Consider the following 25,511-nt stretch of genomic DNA (forward strand, 5'->3'; position numbering starts at 1 on the left):
TGCCTAAAAAGAGGTACAGCAATGCCAGACCTGGGAAACTTTGGGGTAGTTTTTTCATCTTACCAGATGATGAAACCTTTGGAAGAGCTTCAGAATTTTCCAATTCAGTCTTTACCTGTGATTCCTGAGTAGGAGCAATTTTTTATGCTAGAGTAGTAGACATTTTCAGCCACCGGATATCGGCCTGATATTGATGGTGTGGAATTGAACTGGGGATGTCTCCCTGACCTGTTTGGAAAGCAGCTCTGAGTGCCTTTGAACTTGCCATGCTGTTAATGGCTTTACAACACATTACACTTGTTTCAGTGTGCTTGCATTAGTACAATGGCACAAGAGTGGTTTGGGTAGGGAAAGAAGTGGTAGTCTGAATCTCTCCTTATACTCCCATCACTATATCAGCCATAGTTTCTATATTTTACTCAGATACTGAAAGCCCCAAGGGCTGTAAATAGCAGTGATTCAGCAATGTTCAGTCAAATATCTGATTCTCATTTAAATTTCACATGTAGAAAGAAGATGTGGGCCTGGGAGTGCCCTGGTGGAAAATCCATATGGGCTGCTCAGGTTTTTTTTAAACCAGTTGCTTGATAGTATCTCAGCTCCCTGGTGTATTGATTCTTCTTTCATTTTGTTTCCTGAATAGATCTAGTCTGGCTAATGAAAACTCTCCCTCATTTTGTTTCAGTGTTTTTTATACATCTTCTCATGGTAAGCAGAATGAATTGAGAAGGAGCAAAAAGGCAACAAGTGGAGATTACAGATCTCTGAATTCTTGCCTGTTTTATCCATGTCTCCTTGCCCGTGTCCATCCATCACCATACTGCTCAGGGCTCTGATGAGACCCTCTGGAGATCACTCTGGCCCCCTCCAGCTGAGCCTGGAGCTCTTCAATAACTACCAGTTTGTCAGCTGTCCCTCAGCAGAGGTGTGTTGTTTCCAGATACCTATACATTTTTTTGACAAATATGCACCACCTACAATTTGCTTTTAATTTAATTTTGGGTTTTGATTGTTTCTGTTAATTAATTCTTTTGCCTCATCGTTCTAATGGTCTCTCCTTTCTGGGCACCTCACTTACCCCCTGTAGTTTCAGGCTGCTTTCATTTATTTAGTAGAGGGATTTTGAGAAATGGGTGATGTGTTCAGTTGCACTGGCTTTCTTATGTTCAGCCTGTATACCAAAATGTGGTATTAGGCTATTTTTGTGTGTGTTTTTATGTAGTTTAAGCAGTATTTGAGTTTACCTTGGAACACAGCAGATGAGTATCTTCAGTCTCAGTGTGCCCTGGTGGCTTCCAAAATCCCTTTTCTCTACTGCTTGTTTTTCTTCAGTTGTCTTTCTGTTGAAAGAGCTTTTAGACAGTCATAGTTTATACCAAAACTTCTTCAACAGGATGTCTGGCACTTTAGATTTTGTTTTTAACCAAGGTGAACTTGTATCAACTATATTCTTCTATTCATATAATTATATAAATAAATAAAATTACAATATTACATTCTTGCTAAGGCTTTCTGATATAATTTTACATTTTTAGGTACTCAGAATAATGACTTGGGAAGGGAAAGGAGATTGCCAAGCTCTTGATTATCTCAAGGGCAATCAGATTTGAAAAAATCTGATTTTTTTCTTTTTTTTCTTTTTTTCTAAAAATAACTTTTTTGTCAAAAGAAAAGAATCTTTTAAAACATTGGTCGTTTAAAGACTCAAGATATGCCTTCATTTTACAGACCCAGAGATGTAATTCCTGCCTGGATCTCTTTCTGTGCAGCATGGGGGTCATTGAGCACATCACATTCCTTGTGGATGCTGGCAAATGCTTCTCTCCAAAAGGGAAAGATATTTGATGTTAACAGCTGTCACAAAACAGCATCTGAAGTGTAGTGGCAGGGTGAGATTTCAGATCCATTTTTTCACCACAGCTCTGGAAGGAGGAAAGGCTGGGCCCCAGCAGCAGGACTGGTCTGTTTCTTCTGTCCCAGTGCAGCTCAGAGTTGAGCTTGATTACCTGGAAACCCTATGCTGTGGAGATAGCAGTTGTATCACCCAGGGATCCTTAAAACCAAATGAAACAATAGCTTTTCATATTCTAATGTTAACTGTAAGTTTAATACCTCTCTATTTGGCAGTGTCCTTTCTGACAACTGTTGTACCCCTATATGAAGATGCTTCTACATACATACCAGTAAAATCCTGCTAAGAGTTGAAGAAAAAATGTGATATTTTATGTTAAGTTTGCTGGGTTTTTTTAGTGTTTTGAAGATATTTACACAACAAGGAAAAAATACAGATGTTTTAATAAATTGCTGAATGTCTCATGAGAGAGGGAATTGCTTTTTTGATGTAGAAAGTGCTGTCTTAATTTAGACAAGAAATCACATTTTGGGAAGAAAAATCTTTTTAATAAGGTCTTTTTAATTGATGGCTAAAGGAAACATTTATGTTAATGTAGAATTATATATAATTGATATTCAGACAATTATAGAGGCTTCTTTTTAAATACTACTCTACTGGCTTATTATTGTATAAGTTTTCTTATACATCAGCTGTTAGAGGATATCTACAGAAATGTTTTAAATAGGATTAATTTGACTTTTCTGTAGGAAAGAAATATCAAAATCAGTTTTGATCACTTCCATTAGACAAGCACATCACAAAAGAGGATAAACTTCTGATCAGTTCAGTTTGAGACAGAAGACAAGAAGGGATATGGTAATTTTTCCATCTACATTTCTTTCATCATGTAGAGAAGTAAACTGCTATGTGAAACATCTTAGAAATTGATGCTGTTCATTTCATTACAGTTACAGGTGATTACAATATAATGTGCAGCTGCTTTAGCACTGGAACTGTTTTTCATAGGTCATGCAGTCAAAATGATGGTGAAAGAAAATGAAATCATGCCTGCCTAGCTCTGCAGGTAGTCTCACTGATTGACCAGTTGGAAGCATGAACAAAATGGGTTTCTGCATTGCAGGTGTAATGGATTGCTTGTATGACACTGTGTACCTAACCCTGCTTTTTGAAGTACTTTTATACAATACAAAACTTTGACAGCTCTAATATTTGATCATATTTCAGGTTGACAGAGCTCCTTGCATATTAGCATTTTTTGACACTTCTTTGAATAAATATAGTGGATTTGCTTGCCTTCTGTATAAAGTTACTCAGAATCATAGTTTTGATTTTGTTTCTTGGGTGTTAGGGAGGTGAAGTGTCCCCCCTGCTCTGCCTGCAGTGGGTACCTGGGGAGGGTCTCCTGCCTGCAGGAGAGGTGGGGGGCTGCCAGCTGAGAAGAGCTCCCTGGGGACCATTGCTTTCCTCTCCCTGCTAACAGACTGCTTGCTCCTTCCCTCAGCAAGGGGCACACTGGGTCCTTCCTCACCGAAGTACAGGAGTGTCTTTGGGCTTTGTGTGTGCTTGAGCCGTGCCTTAGGTAAACCAAAGCTGTTCTGTACACCTTCTGTAACCGGTGAATTCCTTTCCATGGGTAAAAGCCATTAGCACCTTGTCTGGATTTTAAATAATGGCTAAGACAATGAATTTAATATTTAGTTTGGAAATAATGTTTATGTATTACTTTCCTAAAACTGCTTTCTCTTATTTAAGCTATGCAATTTTGACCTAGAATAAAAATCACCATTGATAACCTTGCATCTTTGCATCAAGATGTTTCTGTATCTTTCACTCATTTTGCCCTTAGATAATACTCAGTGTTTTTATCTGCCAGATTAACTTAGCTAGACATACATTATTTTTTTCCTACTCCATTTCTACTATGAGGATTTCTAAATCTCACTAAAAAAACCTCACTGATATTCTTCTTTTGAAGTTGTGATTTTGGCTTTCAGATTACAAGCCTCATGCAGCAAATTGAGCCACTACATCCCCTCTGGCCAAAACCAATTTCTGCAGCTATGATCTTGGCTTTTCTCTGGTACTCAGCAGTCATGCAAGGTGTACCCTGCAGTTACTGTCAGTCTTCAGTCTTGCTGTTATCTGGTAACCCATTTACTTATTTGATAGACATACTGAATCTCTCTTCACTCATATTTGTGGCGTGGCCAGCCAGAGTTTGGAAGGCCTTCGGAAGTAGTTTTTTTGGGGGGGGTATTTTTGGTTTGTTATTTTTTGTATTTTTTTTTTTTTATTATTAATTTAAGACCTTAATGAAGACAAACAAATGGGATTGACTCCACAGAGAATGCTGGTATTTCTCTCTCTTTTAGTCAGTACCTGCAAGGTGCTATCCCTTTCACCATAACTTACTGTGTATTTTATTTGACCTTGTCATTGGTAATAGATTAGAAAGTGGTGAAGAGAAAGGTTTCTTGTAAAATTATTGCTTCGCTTTACTGCCTGATATCATAGAGGGTTTTTTTCATAGCTATTACTTGAAAAGAGCTTTTTCCAGTCTTCAACATTGTTTCTAGCTCTTCAGGACCATACACAGTTGCTGTCCTGGGTGCATTCGGCTCACCACATTGATTTTTCTTGAGGTGTCTGCATTACTAGATTTGGGCTCTTGGTTTTGTATGGTGGGATTGTCAAGGTTTAAAGAACCTCATGAGGGGCTTCAGCCATAGAGGAGGGGACAGGTAGTCTGGCAGCCTGCATTAAGGCTTTCACATATTAAAGACTTGCAATGGAGATTTAGGTAGAGGATTTATTTTGTTGTAACTGGCAGTGGTAAGCCCTTATGGAAGTAGGACAGCAGTTTGAGGGTTAACAGAGATTCAATTTTCTGGCATTGTGCACAGAGGGATTTTCAATGAGGTGATTATTATGTAGCTGTAGTCCCTTGCTGACTAACTTCTGTTTCCCTACATAGCTCCCTAGTTAATCAAGCAGTTTTTTGAAAGGCAAAGTGACCACCTTTATGTTGTTCTTACTTCTCAGTGGAAGGGTTTTTGGCATGATGTGTTTTGGAAGAAATCAATGCAAGGCATGAGACAAAGATTTGGTAGAAAAAGGAAAAAGCTTGAGTATGAGGAAAGACTCTTGCATCTCTAAATTATTTTGTTTGCATGTGATGGAGCCCATTTTGTGCATGTATTTTTCAAGCAGCTGTCTTGGAAAAAGCTCAGAGAGAAATCTGATGGATTAAGAAAATGCAAGTTCTTTCCTAAGGAGAGACAAGATGAATTTTCCAGATATATCTGCCTCTTGCTAGCTAGGAGTAATAACATAAAGACTTCGTAATTACAGTTTGTATTTTTAGTGTGCTTTTTTTACTGAGTTACATTATGACATTATCAGAAATAAAATTAGTGTATATTCACCATCCGAAAACTTGAATTTCAGGCAGATTATGACAGTTGCCCTTTTGGCAAGACAGACAAGCTTTCAACCCAAAGGTAGATAAAATAAGATTGCTTTAATACTGCTTTTATGAAGCCTTTTATGAAGCCCAATCAGATAAAATAATTTTTAAAACTTGGATTGAAGCAATGTCTCATGACTTTCAGGATAAGTAAGCAAAACTATCCATGATATGTTCAAGTTGCTTTTAATTCAAAGAAAGTATTGTCAGACAGGTTTTGGCTGACGTAAGATTACCAGTTTTCTGCATCATTTTTTGTGACAGCCACCTACTGTTTATGTTCCATGTGGTAACAAAACTATTTAGTCATTTCAATTAAAATGTAATTTGGAAGGTAAAGTAAAATGATAAATGCCCTACACAGTCCAGTTACAGCTGCAATTTAAAACTTGACTATGTTTTTCCCTCCAGTATTTTGGGGGCTACTTTCCTTTCTTTTTGTGGTGACTCCATGCTTTTTGTCATGCTTCTGGACATTTTTTAATTCTGAAGAGACAAGATTTTCCTTTTTCTTTGAAAAAAATTGGAGGGAATCAGTCTTAGATTTGCAGAATCCTTTTGTCAGAACTGTGTGTTATTTGGTCCAGAAACAGGAGGAGTAATTGCATGACCTGCATGAGGCTCTTCTGCCCAACTTTCTCACCCAAGTGTGGATGGACTCCTGAGCTCAAGCAGCAAGTATGTGATCATGCAGCTGCTTTATAGCTTTGCTAATCCTGTTGGCCTTGAGCAGTAAATATGTTTGGATAAATTTTCACCTTCTGGTATGCACTTTTAATGGCTTTACTCTTGAATAATCTGTGAGAAGATTTTTTCCCTTCAAGACTAAAATGTTTGATAGCATCATTTTAATCACTGTGGTTTCTAGTCTTACTTTACTGCAAGGACTTGAAAGCTAAAACTTGTGCTGACTTATAGACATAACTGTGTTTGTGGTTCTTCAGTTTACTAGTACCATAGAAAAGACTTTTAAAAACAGTCATTTCAGGCTATGTTTTCCAAATATTTTAGTTGCAAGCAAAAGATGCTCTTTCCTTACCTTTGTTTGAGAATTTCAGAATGTTTAATCATTAGTAGTAAGGTTAAAATTAAAGTTTTCAAGATTAAAGTTTTACCAGCTTAGCAGATTGGTTTGATGTGCAACCACATATTTGTTTACCCACACTACCTGTATCTAATGAACTCCCTTCATCCAAGACAATGGTTTTATTCTCAGTTGGTTATTCAGCAGTATAAAGCAGCCAGGAGTTAGGCACTCCTTGTAGTAATCCTCTGTTGTGCAGTCTCCCAGTGAGCATTAACATTACTGCTTCTGATTTGCTTGAACCAGTACTACTTTTGTTTAGTAATACTGAAGAAGGACTTGCAAAGATTGCTTTGAATTGTTTTGTATTTTTTTCTTACGTTTGATCTACAGAGGCTTGGTTAAGAATAGTTGCAATTCCCTCAAAAAACAATCTTTCAGTATTGATGGGAATTCTTGAAACCATAACTGTAAAATAATGTTGTAGAAGAAGTGCTTCTTAAAAAATTGGATGTGTTGTTTGGTTTTTGTCTTAGAGATTCTTAAAAATAGCTAAGGTTGAATGCAAAATGTATTTTAGCAGCATTTTGTAAGATTAGTTTTCAGTCTTCCTCTGATAGTTTATTCACAGCCCTTGGTTTAAGCAAGAGTCGCAGCCTTGCTGATTTCTTCAAACAACGAATAGTAGTTGACTTAAAAATATTTGAATGTCAGGATTTTGAGAGATTTTTGGGGTATGTTCTCTTTCTCATTTATATTAGACAGAGGTAGCTATTAAAGCGATGCTAAGATTACTGAGAGGCTTACTGTGTTGGGTTTATAGTCTGTCATACACAGATTATACCCATTTTAATTTGTCATCTGGAGCATGGCCAGCTTCCACTGAATGGTGTCTGTTTTACTTCTAAAAGAAATGTGCAGCTGTTTGTAACCAGAATACAGTTACTGTGAGTGACAGGGATACCAGCTGCGTGGGCTGCACTTCAGCTGGGGCAGAAACTGACCAGCACTTGGGTAGATAGATGCTCCTGCTCTGTTCAGGACATGGACACAACATACACAGAGTCTATTCTGTAGCTTTTACAGGTGCCTGTATCTCCAGATGATAAACAACACTTTCTCCTTCTCTGCTTGAGCAAACCCAAACAGAAGCTAAGCCTCATGTTTCAGTTTCTCTCACAAAGGTGGAATATTTGTGTTGAGCTTAGGTTATTTCTGGCTGAACAAGGTCAAGAAGTTGTGTGTGGAAGACTGAAAGCTCAGAGGACTCAAATCAGGTACAAAGACCTGTATGTTGGCCATACATCTGCTTCCATGGCCACCACCACTGCCAGGGACAGCAGTGGGCTCACATCTAACCCCACGCCCGTCTGCATGTCCAGTAAGGGACACGTATGGACACAGTGCCTCACTTGCCTCTCTGCCCACATGTGGCCGTACAGGCTGGGAATATTAAGGACAGGCACAGGAAGATGTTTTGCCAATCCAGAATAGTAAAGCAAGACATACCTGGGGGAAAAAAAACCCCAACAAAAACGCCCAAACAAACCACAAAAACTCTTCAAGAAAAATAAAAAACCAGACCCCAAATGGACGTGTACAAGTACATCCTCCTCATTTCCCACAGCAGCCAGGCTGAAACCAATTTCTTTCAGAAGAGAGAGCAGGAAAGCTGTATGTATTTCCCCACTCTAGATTGATTTCACTCCAGTAGCTCACTAAGTTGTATTCCTGCATGTTGAGTGACAGGAGCCCAACGGGATTCAGGGCTGTGCTGTACCATCAAGTGTCACTGGAGAAGTTTAGTGTTCACTCTTCAATGTAAGGAGATGGTATTGGTGGGACCAGCAAGGGTCCTCTGCTTTGCATTTTTTTGAGCACAGTAATATTAGCCCTGCAAGCAGCTTCTTTGAGCCTTACCTCAGTGTCTTTGGCAACTTGTGCCACAGACACAGGAAGGCTGGTGAAGGAATGGGAGAGTCATACTGAAAGCTGGGAAGCTCTGAATAGAGCTACACAAACACCTTTTTAGCCTGGACAGCAGTGGGTGCTACACAAAGAGTAAAATTTTGTAAACAACTTCATGCAAGCAAAAGTTATTGTAGTTTCTATAGTGATTTACCATTCTATGAGGGGTAAAGTGAAAAACTGTCATGATATAGACTCCATCTCTTCCTCTTGGAGCTGATGAAATCAGCTTTACTATTGATCTCAAGGGAGTAATATCAGACTTTGTGCCTGATGTCACCACAAACATTGAAGTTGAAAAATGTCCAAAAGTAGTGTTGAATTGAGTTACTTTAAATGTATTTATCTTGAATCCCCACTTTGTGGCATTATTGCTGTAGTCTCATCCCGAGCTGGCATTATTCATTAATACCAGCTTATCCCCATGATCCTTCTTTCTCTTTGTCTGTCTGTTCAGATATACAACACACACACTTTTGTAGCCTCCTGTTTCTTGCTCTGCTAATACAGTATTTCCAGTTGCACACAGGGCTGGTGCATTTGAAGCAGTTATGCAGTCAGACCTGGGAACCCCTATTCCTGGTTTGTGTTAGAGCCTCTGTTACCTTGTGTACCATATTTAGAGGCATTAGGGAGAGTGAATTCCTCTGGAAATACAAACTGTCTGATTTTTGAAGCATTGGTACGATTAATTGTGGTGTAATATGCTCGGTATGAATGTGTAATGGATAAACATTCTTTTGCTTACTCTGGGCAGTTTTACATCTTACTAACATGCAATTCATTGTGCTAAGCAATGCAAATGTGAAACTATCATTAGAAAAAATGCAGTCGGCCAAAATGAATTCTGCCTGCAGGTGCAATTAAGGGATTGGTAAGTCTACAATATGAAGTAATTGAACAGTGATCTGGCACTGCGAATGCTGCATTGCACTTTCTGTTTTAAAGATGTTTACAAAACACAGCAAACCTTTTGCTGTATTACAGAAGCTTTTCCTTTAATCCTCTTAGCCTCTGCTTGTTTGTCCATTTTTGTATACAAGCAGTGGCATTAACAGGCTGAACGGATGGGCTTTGGTGGGATGTTCCTGCTACAATGTTCCTGCTATGTCTCTTTTATATCACTGCGTGGTGATGTTAATGGGAATATAGCAATAGGCTACCTAAGGCTTCAGGGACCTTAGAGTCACGAGCATTTTGGTGGATGTAGAAAAATACCTGCTTGTGCTAGAAATATATAAATACCCTCTGTAACATGTGGCACCTTAAACTGGGGGATTATGTTTACTCTGTACAAAAGGCCAGTTGAAGGGCTGCCTGGTATACAGTGTCATGCTTAAGCTATGCTTCAACTCCTAAGCTGTGTGCTTAAGTAATGAATAGTCTGTGTGCTTGTATTCTACAAAGAAAAATTTTGCAACGTTTCTGAGTTTTTCTTAATTAGACTATTTCTTAACAGAATATAATGGAATTTTCCACACTCATCTTGTACTGTGAAACTGTATTTAATAACTCCATTTCAATTAAAGAATTAATTAAGAATTTCCCATAAAAAAAAAAAAAATCCAAGCATTTATTCACTTAAGATATTTATATGAACTTAGTTATTGTGAAAGGTGATGGTGGGGCAGCTTTAGAAATTCAGAAAGGCTCCCATCACAGTCTAGTGTGGAAGTGCATTTTCTTATTGGTCCTTGGTCTGAGGCAAGGCTGTAAATTCTTCTGGTTTCTGGTTATGGAGATTCTTCTCCCTGCCTCACTTACACTTTGCTGCATCTGTAGCAGTATTGTTAAGTCTGCCAATTAGTACCTAATGCAGAAGCTAGTAGGAAAGAGACAAGGTATATGAAAGCGTCATTAAAAAATTGAGGGTAGTTGCAACTTTTCATCTCAAAAAAGCAGAATAAGTTTTGTATTGATGATGTAATACTGAGAAAATTGGCCATCAAGTCAGGCTGTTGCCACTGATCTCTTCTGCCTCTGCTCTCTTCTCTGTCTTCAGTAAAGGTGTAAATAGCAATGGGTAGGTACTATTTACAGGGTGTTTATCTATATAAAGTATTGCATTAATTTTTGTTGAATTTATAAAATGTCATTTGCAATACAATTAATGCTGGATGAATTGTATCTAATTTTTTTGGCAAACCATCTAAATTGATGCCTATGATCACTTTTTTGTGCCCTTTTAAATCCTTTGGATTATTTTCTTAACAGTTATGAAATCTGCAAATGAATAAAAGGAATTGCCTGTGAAATTTTGGTTTTGTAGATTTCTTTTTAGTGAATATGCCAGTTACACAATTATCTCTACTAAGATTCTTTTTAAATAGAAATAAGAAGTGTTTTGTTTCAGGTGTTTGCCTCTGAGGACATTTGTGCCATTTCTACTCTGTTTGGACATCTCGACTTGTAGGATGAAGAAGAGTGGGATTGCTGGGAGAAGGGACATACAACGTGTTGATTCATGGTGACATTGCTACTGCTGTATGGCACTCTGTACTAATTGGTACCAGAAGCAGCATTTACTCTTGCCTAGCTCACGTGTCACACTCTTAAAGGCAGAAATAAAATAGTACCCTCAGTTACGATGTAAATTGGCAGCAGTGCAAGGATCTGGATGAAATACTGAAGCAGATTCACAAATAAAATGTCTAGGGACAGAAATTGCAACTTTGCTTCGTGCTCTCCTGTCAGTTTAAACTTGTTTAGACACCAAAGGTCCAGAGTTGAGGTTGCACTGTATTATAATTAATTTGTCAAACCGAGCTCACTGCAAACATTTTCCTTTGCCTACTTATTTTCGTGCTCAAAGATACAATGAGTTCTTGAGCGTGCTAGTTTGTTACCTTGGCAATGGAAGGGCTTGCCAAAAGAGTGATAAAATAAATCTGCTGTCACATTGGAAACAAGTTTTTTTCGTAAATATTCTTGTTGGTATGTTTATAATTTTTTTTCTAAGTGTGACTATTGATGTGCTTGTGTTGCAACTGCTTCTTCGTTCTGCTGGGTAGAGGCATGCTCAAGGTTCAGGCAAATGTTTTTGCTTTACCCTGAAACAGAACTGCAGTTCTAGTTAGCCAAAACCTTTCCTATTTAAAGGTCAGGACTGTACTGCTGTAGGCAGTAACATGTTACATTTCTGTACCCAGATTTCTGATCTGTCTGGGGTATTGGAAAGATGTCTGGCGGGGGAGACTGTCTGAGGAACCCTGAGCATCATGGAATGCAACAGGGTGGAGCTTCTCTCTTGGCTCTTTTCCCTGCAATTGTCAAGCTACAAGGTTGTTGGGTTTTTTTTCCTGATTTTTTTCTAAGTTGTGGATGACTGACCAAAAATAGACCGCAAAAGATTTAAACAACCTCAAAGTAAGTATTGGTCAGTCACTTCCAGTAATACAAAGCAGAGATTAAAAAGGCAAGGTCAGGACAAAGGGATGAATTACCTATGAAGTGTAATTCTAAAGTACACAAAACTTAAAAAGTCTTCTTGGGATACATATAGGATCAGTAAGGCTCAGGGGAGTCACCTCACTAGTCATTTATTCATGTCATTATACTGTTGCTTCCAAACTGCTACATTATGAAAAAACAACCAACTGCCCAAAAAGTTTTTAGACCCAGATGTGCAAAGCACATCAGACACAATTCAGGGAAAATAATTTAGCTGTACCATTAATGTAAGAGAAAAGAAGCACAGTTTTGAAGTTCCCATTTGTGATAATGGCTATGACAAAAAAATTGTGAGAAGAATGGAAAGAAAAAACCTCACAGAATTGTAACCAGTTAGTAGATGCAAAAAATAGCAGAAATGATCAGATGAGACTAAGATATCTTTGTCAAATCCAGGTTTCAGTGCACCATGCTGTTTTATTCACTTGCTAAAACAAACCTGAGACAACCCTAATAGCTGTGCAAGTTGTGAATTCCATGCAAGCTGTGTTTCAAAAGCAGTAAATCATTTTAAGTCTGACCAGAGTGACCCTTTCAGTTTAAGTTGAGTTACTTAGATTGCCTTCCAGCAAAAGGTAAACATAATATTCAGATACTGTACAAAGGGTCACACACTAAAAGCTTTGAAAATTAGTTCAGTAAAAACAGAGCAGAGAAATACTTTTGAAATTCTTGATATTTGCCAGTGAGCGAACTGTTTAGGTTTTTAGGGTCACCATTGGAAAATAGCAGAAATATCTCCAGGATTTGTTTAGAGGCATATTTGCCCCTCAGCAACCTAGAGGCCATAATTTATTGCCTGTTTCATGTCATCTTTGTTCCTTATGACACGATGTTCCTGAAGTTTCATGTGAGTAGGCTTTCTGCTCCAAAGGGCAAGTCCCATCTACAAGGACTCACACCCATGGGAGACATTTCAGTCTCCACTTTTTGTTATTTCACTTGTCATTTATTTCCACTGTGTGCTACAGGTAGTTTGTGAACAAGGACACTAGGTGCTGTACAATGAAGAATCCTCAGTGATTATGAGACCAGCATTGCATTTTGTATAGCTTCTTAAGTATGTAAGTGATAATTTTTTTTCAAAAGAGCTTATCTTGTTCTCAAGACTCTTGAAAAGTATAAGGGATGGTGGTGCAGGACTACGGTCCTATGTAGCAGGCTTTGGACTCTCAGTACACCCTAAGTGGATGCAGAGTGGGAAAGTTAATGTTCTTCTACTACATAGTTTATTTTAGTCAAAGTTACAGCCTACAACAAATTCCCTTTCAACAGTAGTTTGCTTTCACTAAAAGCAATTGAATAACTTATTCTGGAACTGCAGGACACCTCCCTGGTTTTGAACTGCTGTTGGCAGCAGTGATGGGGCAGGCTGCATCTTGGATGGCTTTGTTTTGTTACATCTTTATTGAAGTATTGTCCCAGAGCTTGTTGCTTTGCAGAGATCTCATGTTCCAAAGTCTCTGAAAAAAGAGCGTTGCTTGGCAATGAATTAGAGTGTAATTAGCAGCTGACTGGAGATTATCTGTGTTGGGGTAGCCTTAGACTGTGAAGTAAGGAGGCAGAGGCTTTGAAAAATAATACTCTACATTAAAAAAGCACAGGTGAAGGCAGAGGGGATATGTGTTGCTCCCTGTGAAGGAGGCAGCTGGTGGAATCAAAGAAGAGCTACTGTCTGGAGGAATTTCTCAGAACTCATCTCTTTTTTGTAAGACTTGTACTGCTGTTTGTTTGGGTTTTTTTGGTTTTTTTTTTTCCAGACTGGCTATTTTCAGAAGGGAAAGAGTCCCTTCATAAAGAGTGAGAAAAACCAGCCCTAAGAAAAAATTGTCTTTTATCTCCTCATTGGTCCTCCTTAAGGTAGCACAGACAATATAGGATGTTTTCAGCTGAGAGAATATTACTTACTACTATACAATTTTTTTACCTAGGTAAAAGTTAGACTTGCCTTCAAGGAGAAAAATTTTAGATAACACTAGTATGAAAACCTAGTATTTTCAGGAGATCCTAATCTTGTTTGTCATGTAACATTCGTCTTTAATGACACAATATAAGCCAAATAATGATCAGTTGTTTTTTTTTTTATGTTCTCAGAAATTACTCTGTAAGAGCAGATCTGTATTAGTTTTGTTTTTTTGCTATCAGGGCTTATTCTTACTTGCTAATGATTTTTACCTCTAAATTAAGAGTAACAGCATGAATTTTTCACATGGGACACACACCTCCTTTCCGGCAAGCAGTGATTTTGTATTTTTCTGCTATGTGGACAAGTAGCGATGTAAGTTGCAACAAAACTAGTATATCAGCAATAAAACAAGTACAAACTGAATAAATAATAAATGTTAGGGTAATTACCTTTGCTTTTTCTAGGAAATTACTTCATGAAAACAGGCATTTTGAAGAAATCACACCTGAAACTAAGCCAACTATTAGGAAGCCAGGGTAAAAATCACTTCTGTACACATAAAATATGAGATGGCAGAAAAGAGAAATCTGAATATTTAACCTTCTACTTAATTTAAGGTGCCAGAAGGCTACATTTTTATACCAATATGTCAGTGTTGAGCCACATAGAGTTTGAAGTGCTCAGGCAAGGGATTCATAGTGGCAGAGCAGTTCAGTGAATTGCTATCAATTGGTGCAGCATTCTTGGAAGGACGCGAGCATTTTAGCTGGGTTGCTTTCAGTGCCTGGAGCCTCTCTGAGCTGAAGCATTCAGACTGGATTTAACACTGGTGAATGCAGTGGAAAAGTCAAAGAGAGCAAGCAGGTGTGTCCTCTCATTGTTGCTACCAGGAGATGACCCATCAGTACAACCAAAGCAGTTTTAGTTCCGTACTCTGTTGCGGGGTCTGAAACGGAACTGCAGTTTCAGTGAAATGAGCTTAAAAGTGAAATCTGGTTGTTTAGCTGATTATACTGAGAAGCAAAACCCTACTTGTGTCACAGGTCTAATGAATGTATTGTGATTACTCCACACATTTTAATGCATATTTTCCACCAGGCAGGTGACTGTGGCATGGTTTGGTGTTAACATCAGTTGGGTGCTTCTTCCCAGAGACAGGCCAGATGCAGGACAAGCTGAGATGTGTTGGTGCTGCTGCAGTCAGAGACATTGTGGGTTTTTGCTAGACATGACATTTATGACTGTTCCAAGAGACAGAAGACTGGTAGTGTGTGCTAGTTACCTAAAACAAGAGACTCCAGAAGTAATACTTATATTTTCTATCAACAAATGGAACAGTTTGGTTGTGCATGGCAGCAGTTGCTCCTGGCTCTGTTGTGTATCAGAAAGGGTCTCTCTGGGATGGATACATCTAGGGCCCAGGTATCTGTAGTATTTCAGAAACTAAAATCTGCTTCACAGTTCTTTTTGCCAGAGTTTCAGGCCACTTAAAACAGATCTTTCTCCTACAGAGCTTTCTGAGGGAAACCCCAGCCTTCATCTTGGTGTTAGACGATCAGTTTCATTCAATATTGCAACTGTCTTAATTCCCATCTGTATGTCATCCTTGCAATTACTTCTTGGGAAGATTTGTCTCTGTGGTGCTTCTGCTACTGAAGCATTAGTGACAGCTGATGCCCACGCAGACTTTAGGGGAGTGCAAAGCCAGGAAATCTGGAGGAAGGCTGTGGTGGCTTCTCCTCACTGACTCACTCTCTTTGACTGTTGACAGTGACCATGGAGCAGTGCAAAGACACTTTAAAAGAGAAATCATCCATTTTCAGATGATGTTAGAGCTTCCTCTCTTCCCTAAAGCTATGCTGTAGGGAGAATTTCAAGCAGTAGATGATGAGTGGTCAAACTGATTTTGTATTTCTTTTTCTGTCAGTCTGGTTCTTGAGCAGAGCTAGAGAGATTATCCTCTCAGGATATCTCTGCAGGGTGCAGTGCAGTAGTAATCATCACAACTGCTTGTTCATCAAGTGCAACATTGTAGGTCAGTGTCATGTCCGTAAACATGTCTAATTCTCCTGAGAATTTTTCATCCTTAGTGGAAGAAGCCCAGCAATCCATTTTACTATATTCAAAACTAGAGTTGATTGTAAAACCTGCTCTGAGTAAATTGACAGCTGACCTGCAAGTGTGTCTGTTCCTACTTAGAGGAGGATGTGTGCCAACCTAGGCTTAAAGTCCTGAGAAATTCCTGAAGGTGTCATCCATAACTTGTAATGTTTTCTCTGAATGCCCTATGTCCAAATGACTTAGCCACTGTATTTCCTTCTTTGCATTCTGCTTTGGATAGTGCTCTGCCACTGCTCTCTCAAGGAGAAGCAAATAGTCATGTATATGGATGTGTTTTCCCTGGGTGCAGCACTGTCTCATCTCACAAGGTGAGAACAGCTCCCCAGATGTAGGGGCCAAACCAAATACCACATCCCACAGAGTGGGTACAGTGTTACATCCCACAGAGTGGGCATGGGTAGAGTTCCCCAGAGTGGTGATTGACCCAGGGAGATTCAGGCTGGACCCCCTTGCTTTCTGAGCTCCTTCAGAGAGGAGCCTGGGTGCTGCTGGACCCAATCCTCCTCTATTAATTAGTATCTCTAAACAAAGTATTCAGCAAGATTAAGTTTGGGAATTCTCTGCACGGTACTCTAGGAGTAAGATTATTACCCAGAAAGTTTGTATAATACCACAACTTTACTTAAAGGTAAGATTATAAAGCACGTTAGATTAAATTAGAAATGATGGTACTTTCAAAGCGATGGATTACAATTTAGCAAAATTTAAGGAAATCGTCAAAACAACAGTATGCAACTAACAAAACTTAGCAAAAGGATGGGTTGTAAAACTTAACAGTTAGAAACTGTGTTAACCTTATGTGCCAAGACAGTGTCCTGCCTGTCAGGGTGGCCATCAGACAGAGCTCCCGTTGCAGGGACAGTGTTCAGCTTGCTGGGATGGCCACTGAAGGAGGGGCTGCTCCTGTGAGAATAGAGCCCTGTCAGTCAGGGTGGTTCCCCAAATGAGGGTCTCTCCTGGAGAGAAGAGTCCAGGTGGCTTGTTCAGTGAGGCCTCCACCGGAGTGCAATGTCCATTTTGTCAGAGCAGCTGTTCTGAGACAAATATTCTTTTCAGGATGGCTCAGAAGACTTTGTTGTAGTGGTTTCTTGGCCAGTGTGAGGGCAAAATGGAATCTGCCAAAACACAGGGAACAGGAGAACTCCTGTAAGTCTGCAGTGCCACCCAAGATCGAGAAAGCACAACAGCTACAGACCTGGTGAAGTAGGTCTACTTAAATCAAGTTAAACATACTTTGAGGAAAAAGTTTGGACTTAATTTTATTTTTAGCAAGATAAAATCTTGAGTGACACTTCTCATAGCTGTACTAAGGAAGCAGTTTGTTACTATGGTGTCCAAACTGCTTCACAAAGAAAAGTTCCAAGCACAAATTTTATTTTCTTTCTTCATTTTAACCCCCAGATATTAATTTAATAGAATCAGTCAACGATTAAATGTGATTGTGCAAAATGAAGTAAATCAAGTACAAGAATATCCTCTTTCTTCCCCTAGTCAAGATGTATGTTGGAGGGAAAATCATGACCAATGTACAAAAGACAGTGGGCTAATGCCAGGTAGGAAACATCCATTATTATTATTACTATTATTAACATACCTTGAAACTATGAGTGATCCTACAAGCTGAGATTGAATGCTCAGGTAAGATACCACATAAGAATAGACTGATACCTATGATAACTCAGATTGGACAGGAAAAAAAAAATGTCTTCACCTAAAGAGTGGTGAAGCATTGGAATAGGCAGCCCAGGGTGGTTGTGGAGTCACTGTCCCTGTGGGTGTTTAAAAATAGGGTAGATGTTCCTCTTTGGGAGATGGCTTAGTGGTTACAGTGGGGTAGGGCTGATGGTTGGACTTGATGATCTTGAAGGTCTTCTCTAACCTTGATGATTCTGTGGTTCTATTATACTATGATTCTGTGATATATAGAGAGATATCATAACTGTGTTCACCACAAATAGTTCCATTCTCATATGCAAATCTAAATATTTCAAAAAAAGCGAACAAGATCCAAGAAGCCATCAATTCTGTCTAATCCAGTTCAAGAAGGATCATCCCAAAGAAGTCAGTATGATTTGAAGCTTTGAAATAAATCTGTAAGCATATCCAGTCCCTTTGCAACAAATATGAAACTGCTGCCACAATATAGTAATACCACTCATTAAACAAAAGGAAAACAATGGGACCAGTTAACGTGATGAAATGGAATCAAGAGATAAATATCCTCATTTTGTGCCATAATTTTTCCTCACCCTCATCTATCTGTCTTCGTCAAGCAATATTTATCTTCCTCTCTTCACATCCTTCCACAGCTAGTGATTTGTGTCTCCATTTGCCTTGATTACATCCATCTCTGTTCCACGGTAGAAAAACAGGTTTCTCATCATGTTGATAAATGAGACAATCCAAGCTAAATTCACAGATGTTGTTTTTAACCTGTACTTTCTTGCATGGCTGCTGCATTTCAGACCTAAATGCTAGTGGTCAAACCTTAGCTCAATAATGTTTTAGTTGGGTGTAGCTCTACTGATTGATCTTTACTTTGGCTGGTATCAGCATGAATGAGCTTAGGTTTGGATTTGGAACCCTTAGTGGGCACAATCACTTTGACAGCAAACCAGAGAGAAGGGGAACTGCCTGGGGAGGTTACCCACCAGCAAGGCCATGTTGATGCTGCTGTATGGGCTCTTCTGACTGGTTTGATCTGTTCTTGTGTCAGGGTAGAGATGGTTGCTGTCAGCTGTGTCTCAGTCAAAAGATAAATGGGATGGCCTTCTGTCCTGTACCTTCTTTTTCACCATATGCAAGTGTCATTACATCTGCAGGTTGTATTCTAGCTTGCTACGGCCTACATGGAAAATTATTTTCATAGTTCTTGCTATCTTTGTGTTTTCAGAAGAAGCAAGCAGGGCTCTGTAACATGAAAATGGCTTTACCTAGGTAAAAGAGGTCTGCGAAAGACACAGAGCAACAGAATACTTTTTAGAACTCTGTCAGGCTGTTAAGCAGGTATGGACATGCTCCATTTTGTTTTAGCATTTTAACTGGGAGTTCCACCCAATGGGGTTAACAACAGGAGCAGAAATAATTTGCTGTTCAAGGCCTTCAAAATACTTCATGCAAATTCAGCTATGGCATCCATGAACAGAAGCTTAAGGAAGGAACTGAAGGTGATTCCTTACATTTTGACAGAGCTGTCTGTTGCATGGTTTCTCCATTTGTGTGGCCAGAACTTGCACATAGATATTGCAGATTATTTTAGAACAAGTAAATTGCTACGTTTCCTTATGTTTATTTTTGCATCAGTGTCTTTTCTTCAATCTTACACATACCAAAGCAGCATAAAAAGTTCAGCAGCATTGAACAGCATTTGGTATGTGATCTATTTTAATTAGCTTTTGGACATATTTATGAAGGCTTCTTAAGAACCCGATTTAGATAAAACAGCCCTTTCCTTGCCTCAGTAGTACTAAAAATCAGCATGAGATAGGGTTGTGGATTTTCATGAAATGTTTATCATCTCAGTCTTCTTGGAAGAGGCAATTTCTTTTTTCGTGTTTATGTAAAATAGATTCCCAAAGTGACTAACATCTTTTCTTGTTTCTTATATAAAGCTGGGATGGGGCTTTTTTGTAGTATTTTACTATCTCATGGTTACCACAAATATACTTCCAATAGTATAATGCAGTATTTTTGTATTGCAACTTTAATATCTTCACTATTTAAAAGAAATTAATCTGCACTAACAGCTTTTTGGGTAGGTGAAAATGAGCCTTGCTCCTGGGACAGACATTAAGGAGCCTCCAAGCAGGCTGTGGGAGAGCAGCCTTCTGAATATACCTGCAGTATAGGTGTGGTGGTGTATGTTGTAAGAGAAAGTGTTATAGAAACATGTGGCTACATAGCTGTATCTTCTGTAGTGTGCTTGTAAAAGAGGAAGAGGAGATATGGGAAATTGCTTTCTGTTCTTTGAAGTAATGCACATAATACACGTGTGGTTAACATTAATAATGAATGCTCATTTGTTACTGTCAAATGTGGACTGTTAAGTGAATTAGTCTGGCAAACTGACCTTTAAAATATATTCCTGTTTTTTTGGAGTTCCTGAAGGTCTGTATAATCTCTGATGGAAGGCCATGTTTATGTTGGAAATCGGATAGAAATTAATGTAAATAATACAATTAGGCTAATGTAGTCAATGTTAAATTACTGCTTTAAAGCTGAAATAAATCTGTAAAGCTTGTTAGTTAAAAAAATACCTATATATCTGTATATTACTCTCATAGAAAGTTAATACATAACATGATCTATAATGGTATCCATAGGCAGTATAAATGTAGAGTAGTAATCTTTAGATTTAGCTTTGGTTAGATGAATGTAAACTGGAATTTCATGTATAGGAAGGACTGGAAGGCTGAAAGGAGGAAATCAGAGACTGTGTGCAGATCATGATTTCAATACATTTTTCTTTTTCATGTATGTGAATCTTTACTAATAGTTCATAATGAGTAGCACTGAGTATTTTGACATGTATAGGCCAATGCAGTCATTCAAGATCACCTTCTGCATTTATAATAACAAAAACTACAACTCAGTCATTTTTGCTGAATTGACTTTCTCAGCCATATTGTACCTTATTTTAATGAGGAAAAATAAATTTAACAACCTGAAGTTTAAATGAACAGGATAAATTTGTCTTTGAAAAGCCTTTAAACTCTGCAACGTCACAGGACAAAAGCAGCAGCTAATTTCGTAAGTTGGAAGTCTTTTTGGAGTAGGTAGCTGAGTGATTTTTGGTCTGTTTCCACAGGTTTTCAACACATATTCCAATGAAGACTATGACAGGAGAAATGATGAAGTTGACCCAGTGGCTGCATCAGCTGAATATGAACTTGAGAAGCGTGTGGAAAAGCTGGAGCTCTTCCCAGTTGAACTGGAAAAAGGTATGGAGCCATTTCCAGTTCCTGTGACACTGATTTGCAAGTCTGGGGAAGTCCATACATGCCTGCAGAAACTATCTTGAATTTCCATTAATCTGCTGTTGTAACCTTTGCTTTTTGGGTTTCAGTAACTGTTTGATAAAGAATTAAGAAAGCAGTTCAGAGATGTGCAGTTTTTTGTTTCCCTAAGATAATTGGTTTGTGTTTCTTCATTAACACATTATTTTACACAGTGCTTGATGCTTTTTTCACTCTCCACTAGGAGAGTAAAAATCTGGATTTTTGTTCTGAACTCCTCATAAGGATGAAGGTGATATCTCATAAGAGGGAAAGTGATACTTTTTGTGTGTAATTAAATTGGTAGAATAATACAGTTTTTTAAAGGAAGCAAAAGGATACAAATGTTACTAACACAGAGAAGCAAGAGGAATCAAAGCATAATGTTTACCTACTAAATACCTATATAAATCAAATGTAAGAAGTTTCTGCTTTCATTTTCCTTTATCACAGATGAAGATGGACTTGGCATAAGCATTATTGGAATGGGTGTTGGAGCAGATGCAGGCCTTGAAAAACTGGGAATATTTGTCAAAACAGTAACAGAAGGTGGAGCAGCAGAAAGAGATGGCAGGTAAACTAGACTCAGTATTGGGAAATTTTCACAGCAATAGTTACTATGAATTATGATTTTCATAGGAAAGAGTTGTTTGCTTAGTGCATATCACAGTAACTTCAAGCTGTGAAATTGGGTGACTTCATTGGTAAGGTCCAAATACCTGATACAGTTATGGGAAGACACCATTTTGGTGCACTGAGTTTAAACTGTTTAAGGAGAAGAGGTTTGCCAAATGTATGTGTTCATGACTACCTGAAAACCCAGGTGCTTTAGTGTGAGTAAAGATAGAAATTCCATATTGTGTATCACTTCTGAAGGTTAGTTTAGATTTTAAAGGTGTTGAGCTTCTACCTGTTTTTTTTTGGCTTCAAATGAAATTTTATAAAGCGGTACTTTTGTTTAAACAAGCAGTTGTTTGTTTTGATAGTCTTACATGTTGCTTGTATAAAACCTAGTTGCTTCTAGAATTGCTTACTTGGCATGTGGAGGTTAAATAACTCATTTTGAACATAAAATCTGTCCCCTATCCTATGGGACAGAGTCATCTTTGTGTTATGCAATACCTACCACAATTGAAACAATTTTAATGTTTCTCATTAAAAGTTAGCAAAATGCTTTTCTATGTAATCATTTACTAATAAAATGTATTATTAAACATCTTCCAACTCAGAGGCTTTTTGTTCCAGTGCATACTCTTTGTAAATTTGCACGCAAATAAAATATTACTTATCTGATACATTAGCAGTTAAGTCTACCAATATGCATTCTTTGCTTCTATCTTTAACAGTTAGTTGTTTGCTATATTAGTTATAAGTAATAGCAAGCACAAATACAGGTAAATAGAGAATAAACTCCTAAGTTAATAGTTTTCTAAAAAATGTGTTGCAGTAACATGGTCCATTTTGATAAACACTTTTAAGTTTTCAGAAATTATTAAATCAGAAGGCTTTACATGGCAGGGTGTTGCAACATTTGGTAACCTTGCTCTGAAGCTACTGAAGTATTCTGTCTTCTAAATTGGGCTTGCAGGTATCACTACAGAACTTGGCAATAAGGTATCAGGTTGAAGGCAAAGTGCTGATTTATCGTAGCCTTAAAAATTATGAAGAAGCTGACACCTCAAGATATCATGACTTCATCCATTACTTTAAGTGAACTTTTTTTGACAGCTATGCTTAAGCTCAGACAGAAGGCATTAAGCTCACGACTGGCATTATGTGTGAAATTCTCTGACTGAAAGTCAGAGTTGCTCACTACTTTTCTGTGTTTTCTGTTCCACTATTCACGTATTTGAGTGGACTACAGAAGTTAATGTTCAATCACAAGTCTCTTCTTTCATTTCCTAGCTGGCATCTGAAAGGACATCAGCTGAGAAAAAATAGTATCTTTCTTTGACCATTCTAATATTTGTGTTGTTTTTCAACTGGCTGAATGTTCAGTCAGCTGAGAAATAGCCCCCTGGTTTTCTCTGTGAGAAACTGACTGATCATTCACTTGGGAAAGGGAAATGTAATCCTCCCAGTCAGGAGCAGCCAGTTCTGTAATAGAGTGCATCAACTGTAAAGGGTCCTCTTAACTTCATCTTTGTGAAAAGCTGAAGTAATCATTAACACTGATAGCAAAACAAAGTCTCCTAACAAAAAATAAAGCTATAAAAATAAGACTGTCTGATTGCATCAGATACTCTGAATAACCACATAGCAATCTTCAAGCAGGCTCTTACAAAACTGCAACTGCAAATACTACAGTATCTGTAGGATAACTTCCATTTTTATTGAATGTCTCACAGAATCATGATATAAAGTACTGGCCTCCTATGGAAGACCAAAATCTTTATGAAGTGATTACTCAGTGATTGAGCACCAGTGGCTTGATTCAGCTTAATGCAAAGTAGCAGGTAGTGTTCAGCTGTCATTTCAAAAGGTGTTGTGTGGCAGTATTTAACAAGGAGGTTGCTTAGACATTTATCTAAAATCAAACATGTTGGTAGGTAAGAGAGATTTTTAATAGTAAGCAAAATATGAAATCAATCACTAGACTGGGTATGAAAAATAAAATATTTTGCTGGATGAATTCATAGCTGCTTCTTTCACATTATTGTGGTGATGAGTCATTCACATTTTAAAGACTTGTGATGGTGTTGAGAACAACAGTTTTGAAACATTGCACAGTTTTAAAATGGAAAAATGCTCTAAACATTGTCTCTTCACAGCTTAAATTTTCTGCTTCATCATACAAAGTAGTAATTATGCAAGTAATTTGTTCAACTGCAGTTTGGTCCCTACTCTAGTTGCTGCTTCATTGAAGTGCTGCTTCACCTAGGCAAAGATTTAAGTCTGTGACAATTAGAAAATAATTGTCAGAAGAAGTACCTATTTCATTAATGATAAAAGCAGTTAAACCTCTGTAATTTAGGCTTTGCCATCTTGGACCTAATGTTTTGTTCATGTTTGAAATTAGATTTGAGAGACAGAAGAAGCTTAGAGTTCTTAATGCAGGAGGCTCTACAGGGAAGAATGTGAGAACATTCTGGTGTAGATGGTGCCTGGGTTGGCTGGTCTGGGGGGCTTAGGGTTAAACTACAGAGCTGCAGGGAGAGCAGGGCTGCAGGGGGAAAGCCCAAGGAAGATGACCAGGAGATTATGGCTGTGAGAGTATTTTAGTTTGGGCAGTATAGAATGTATGTGGCAACTTTTTTTTTCATTATGTGCAATAATATAATTTGAATAACAGTTATTTTAATTGAATGTTGTTTGATACTTAATGTATTTTTATATATAATTAAAATATGTATATGTAGAAAGAGAGGAGGTTTGGAGAAAAACTGTTATAAAAATGTTGGAAATGAATGTAGGAGCACTGCAAACATGAAAGAAGGAGGTAGGAAATATACCTGAAAGACAAATGGAATCAGATTGAATTGCAGTAGATAGAGCCCCTTATGAAATTGCAGCCAACAGTTCTCTACCATGATGTTTCATTACCTGAAATGCTGCAACTATGTGTCTGTATGAACCCTGCTAGTCCATGTGTGTAAAGTATGTATGTGAGAGTAAGCTGCCATCAGAAGGGAAACTGTTCTTCTAGCACTTAGTTCTCAGCCAAGAGGGTGGCAGTTTCCTGCTCAGAGGACTCCTAAGTTTTTAAATTTCTTTCATTTCCTCCACCATCTGACTGCATTTCACGTTTGCTAACATGAAAAAAATAAATTACTTTTTACAGTATCAAAATACCATAATTATTAATGTGAATTGTGTATTTATTAAATGCTTCAATGAAAACTGAATTAAAATTCTGATATTAAAATGCCTGGTATGATTTTTAAGACAGGAGCTTATGGGCTGTTGCAAAGATAGTATTTTCAAGGTTTCTTACACACTGAAGGGATGTCCTGCCCAGAACAGAGCAACATTCTGCGGTGTGAGGCTGCCAGAGAATAGAACCTTTATTTCTGATTCATCAGTTGGAGTCCAAAGAACTGCAGATACCACTTGAATGTGAACATGTAGAACTGTAAAACACTGCCTCAGACTTAGCAGTGACATTAATGCCCCAAGTCAAACTGCTTCAGCCCTCTTTTGAAACCTCTTCTGTTCTTTGAAAAGAAGAATCACCAAAGTATCCTAAGATATTAAATACCTTAGTTTGGGTATTTTCATATGATTGAAATGGGATTTTTTTCATACCTGTTTCCTGGTTCCTTTGTTAACTGTATTGTTTGGATCAGTAGTATCTTTGAAAATTGTTCCTGTTGTTTAGTTCTGAATATTTGGTTTGGTTTTATTTATTTTTGAAACTATAGGAGTTCATGCCTTTCTAGAAGATGTTTTGGTATAGCAGTCCTCCCTCCAAGCATTTGTAATCCAGATGAGTCCATGGCTGATCTAGAGACTTCATAGCAATGCTTACTTCAGATAAAAGCAGCATTTTTTTTAATTCCACCTATCTTTTCCTTCATCAGACAGTATATGAACTGCACACAAGCATTTGGTTTCAGAAAGTCCTCATTAAGGCAGTGGGTACAGCAAGATCACACTTAACACTGGGAATTAATTTTTTTTTTAGCAAGTTAGATGAAATATTTTAAGAGAGTAAGTCACAATGAAGTCATATAATCTGCCAGGTTGGAAGGGACCCATCGGGGTCATCAAGTCCAACTGTGTCCCTG

At 38.1% G+C, this 25,511-nt stretch overlaps 1 protein-coding gene across 6 annotated transcripts in view; it reads left to right on the forward strand.

Annotated features, from left to right (window-relative positions):
• The window catches only part of PPP1R9A (protein phosphatase 1 regulatory subunit 9A), a 135,770-nt gene that overhangs the window by 53,514 nt on the left and 56,745 nt on the right, over nucleotides 1–25,511 (forward strand). For all 6 annotated transcript variants that reach the window (XM_071735256.1, XM_071735255.1, XM_071735257.1 and 3 more), the window contains exons 3-4: nucleotides 20,598–20,730; nucleotides 21,238–21,358. In XM_071735256.1, the coding sequence (XP_071591357.1) occupies nucleotides 20,598–20,730; nucleotides 21,238–21,358 (254 nt within the window). The remainder of the gene's footprint in view (nucleotides 1–20,597; nucleotides 20,731–21,237; nucleotides 21,359–25,511) is intronic.

The sequence above is a fragment of the Heliangelus exortis genome, chromosome 2 (genome assembly GCF_036169615.1).
Source record: "Heliangelus exortis chromosome 2, bHelExo1.hap1, whole genome shotgun sequence".
Taxonomy (NCBI): Eukaryota; Metazoa; Chordata; class Aves; order Apodiformes; family Trochilidae; genus Heliangelus; species Heliangelus exortis.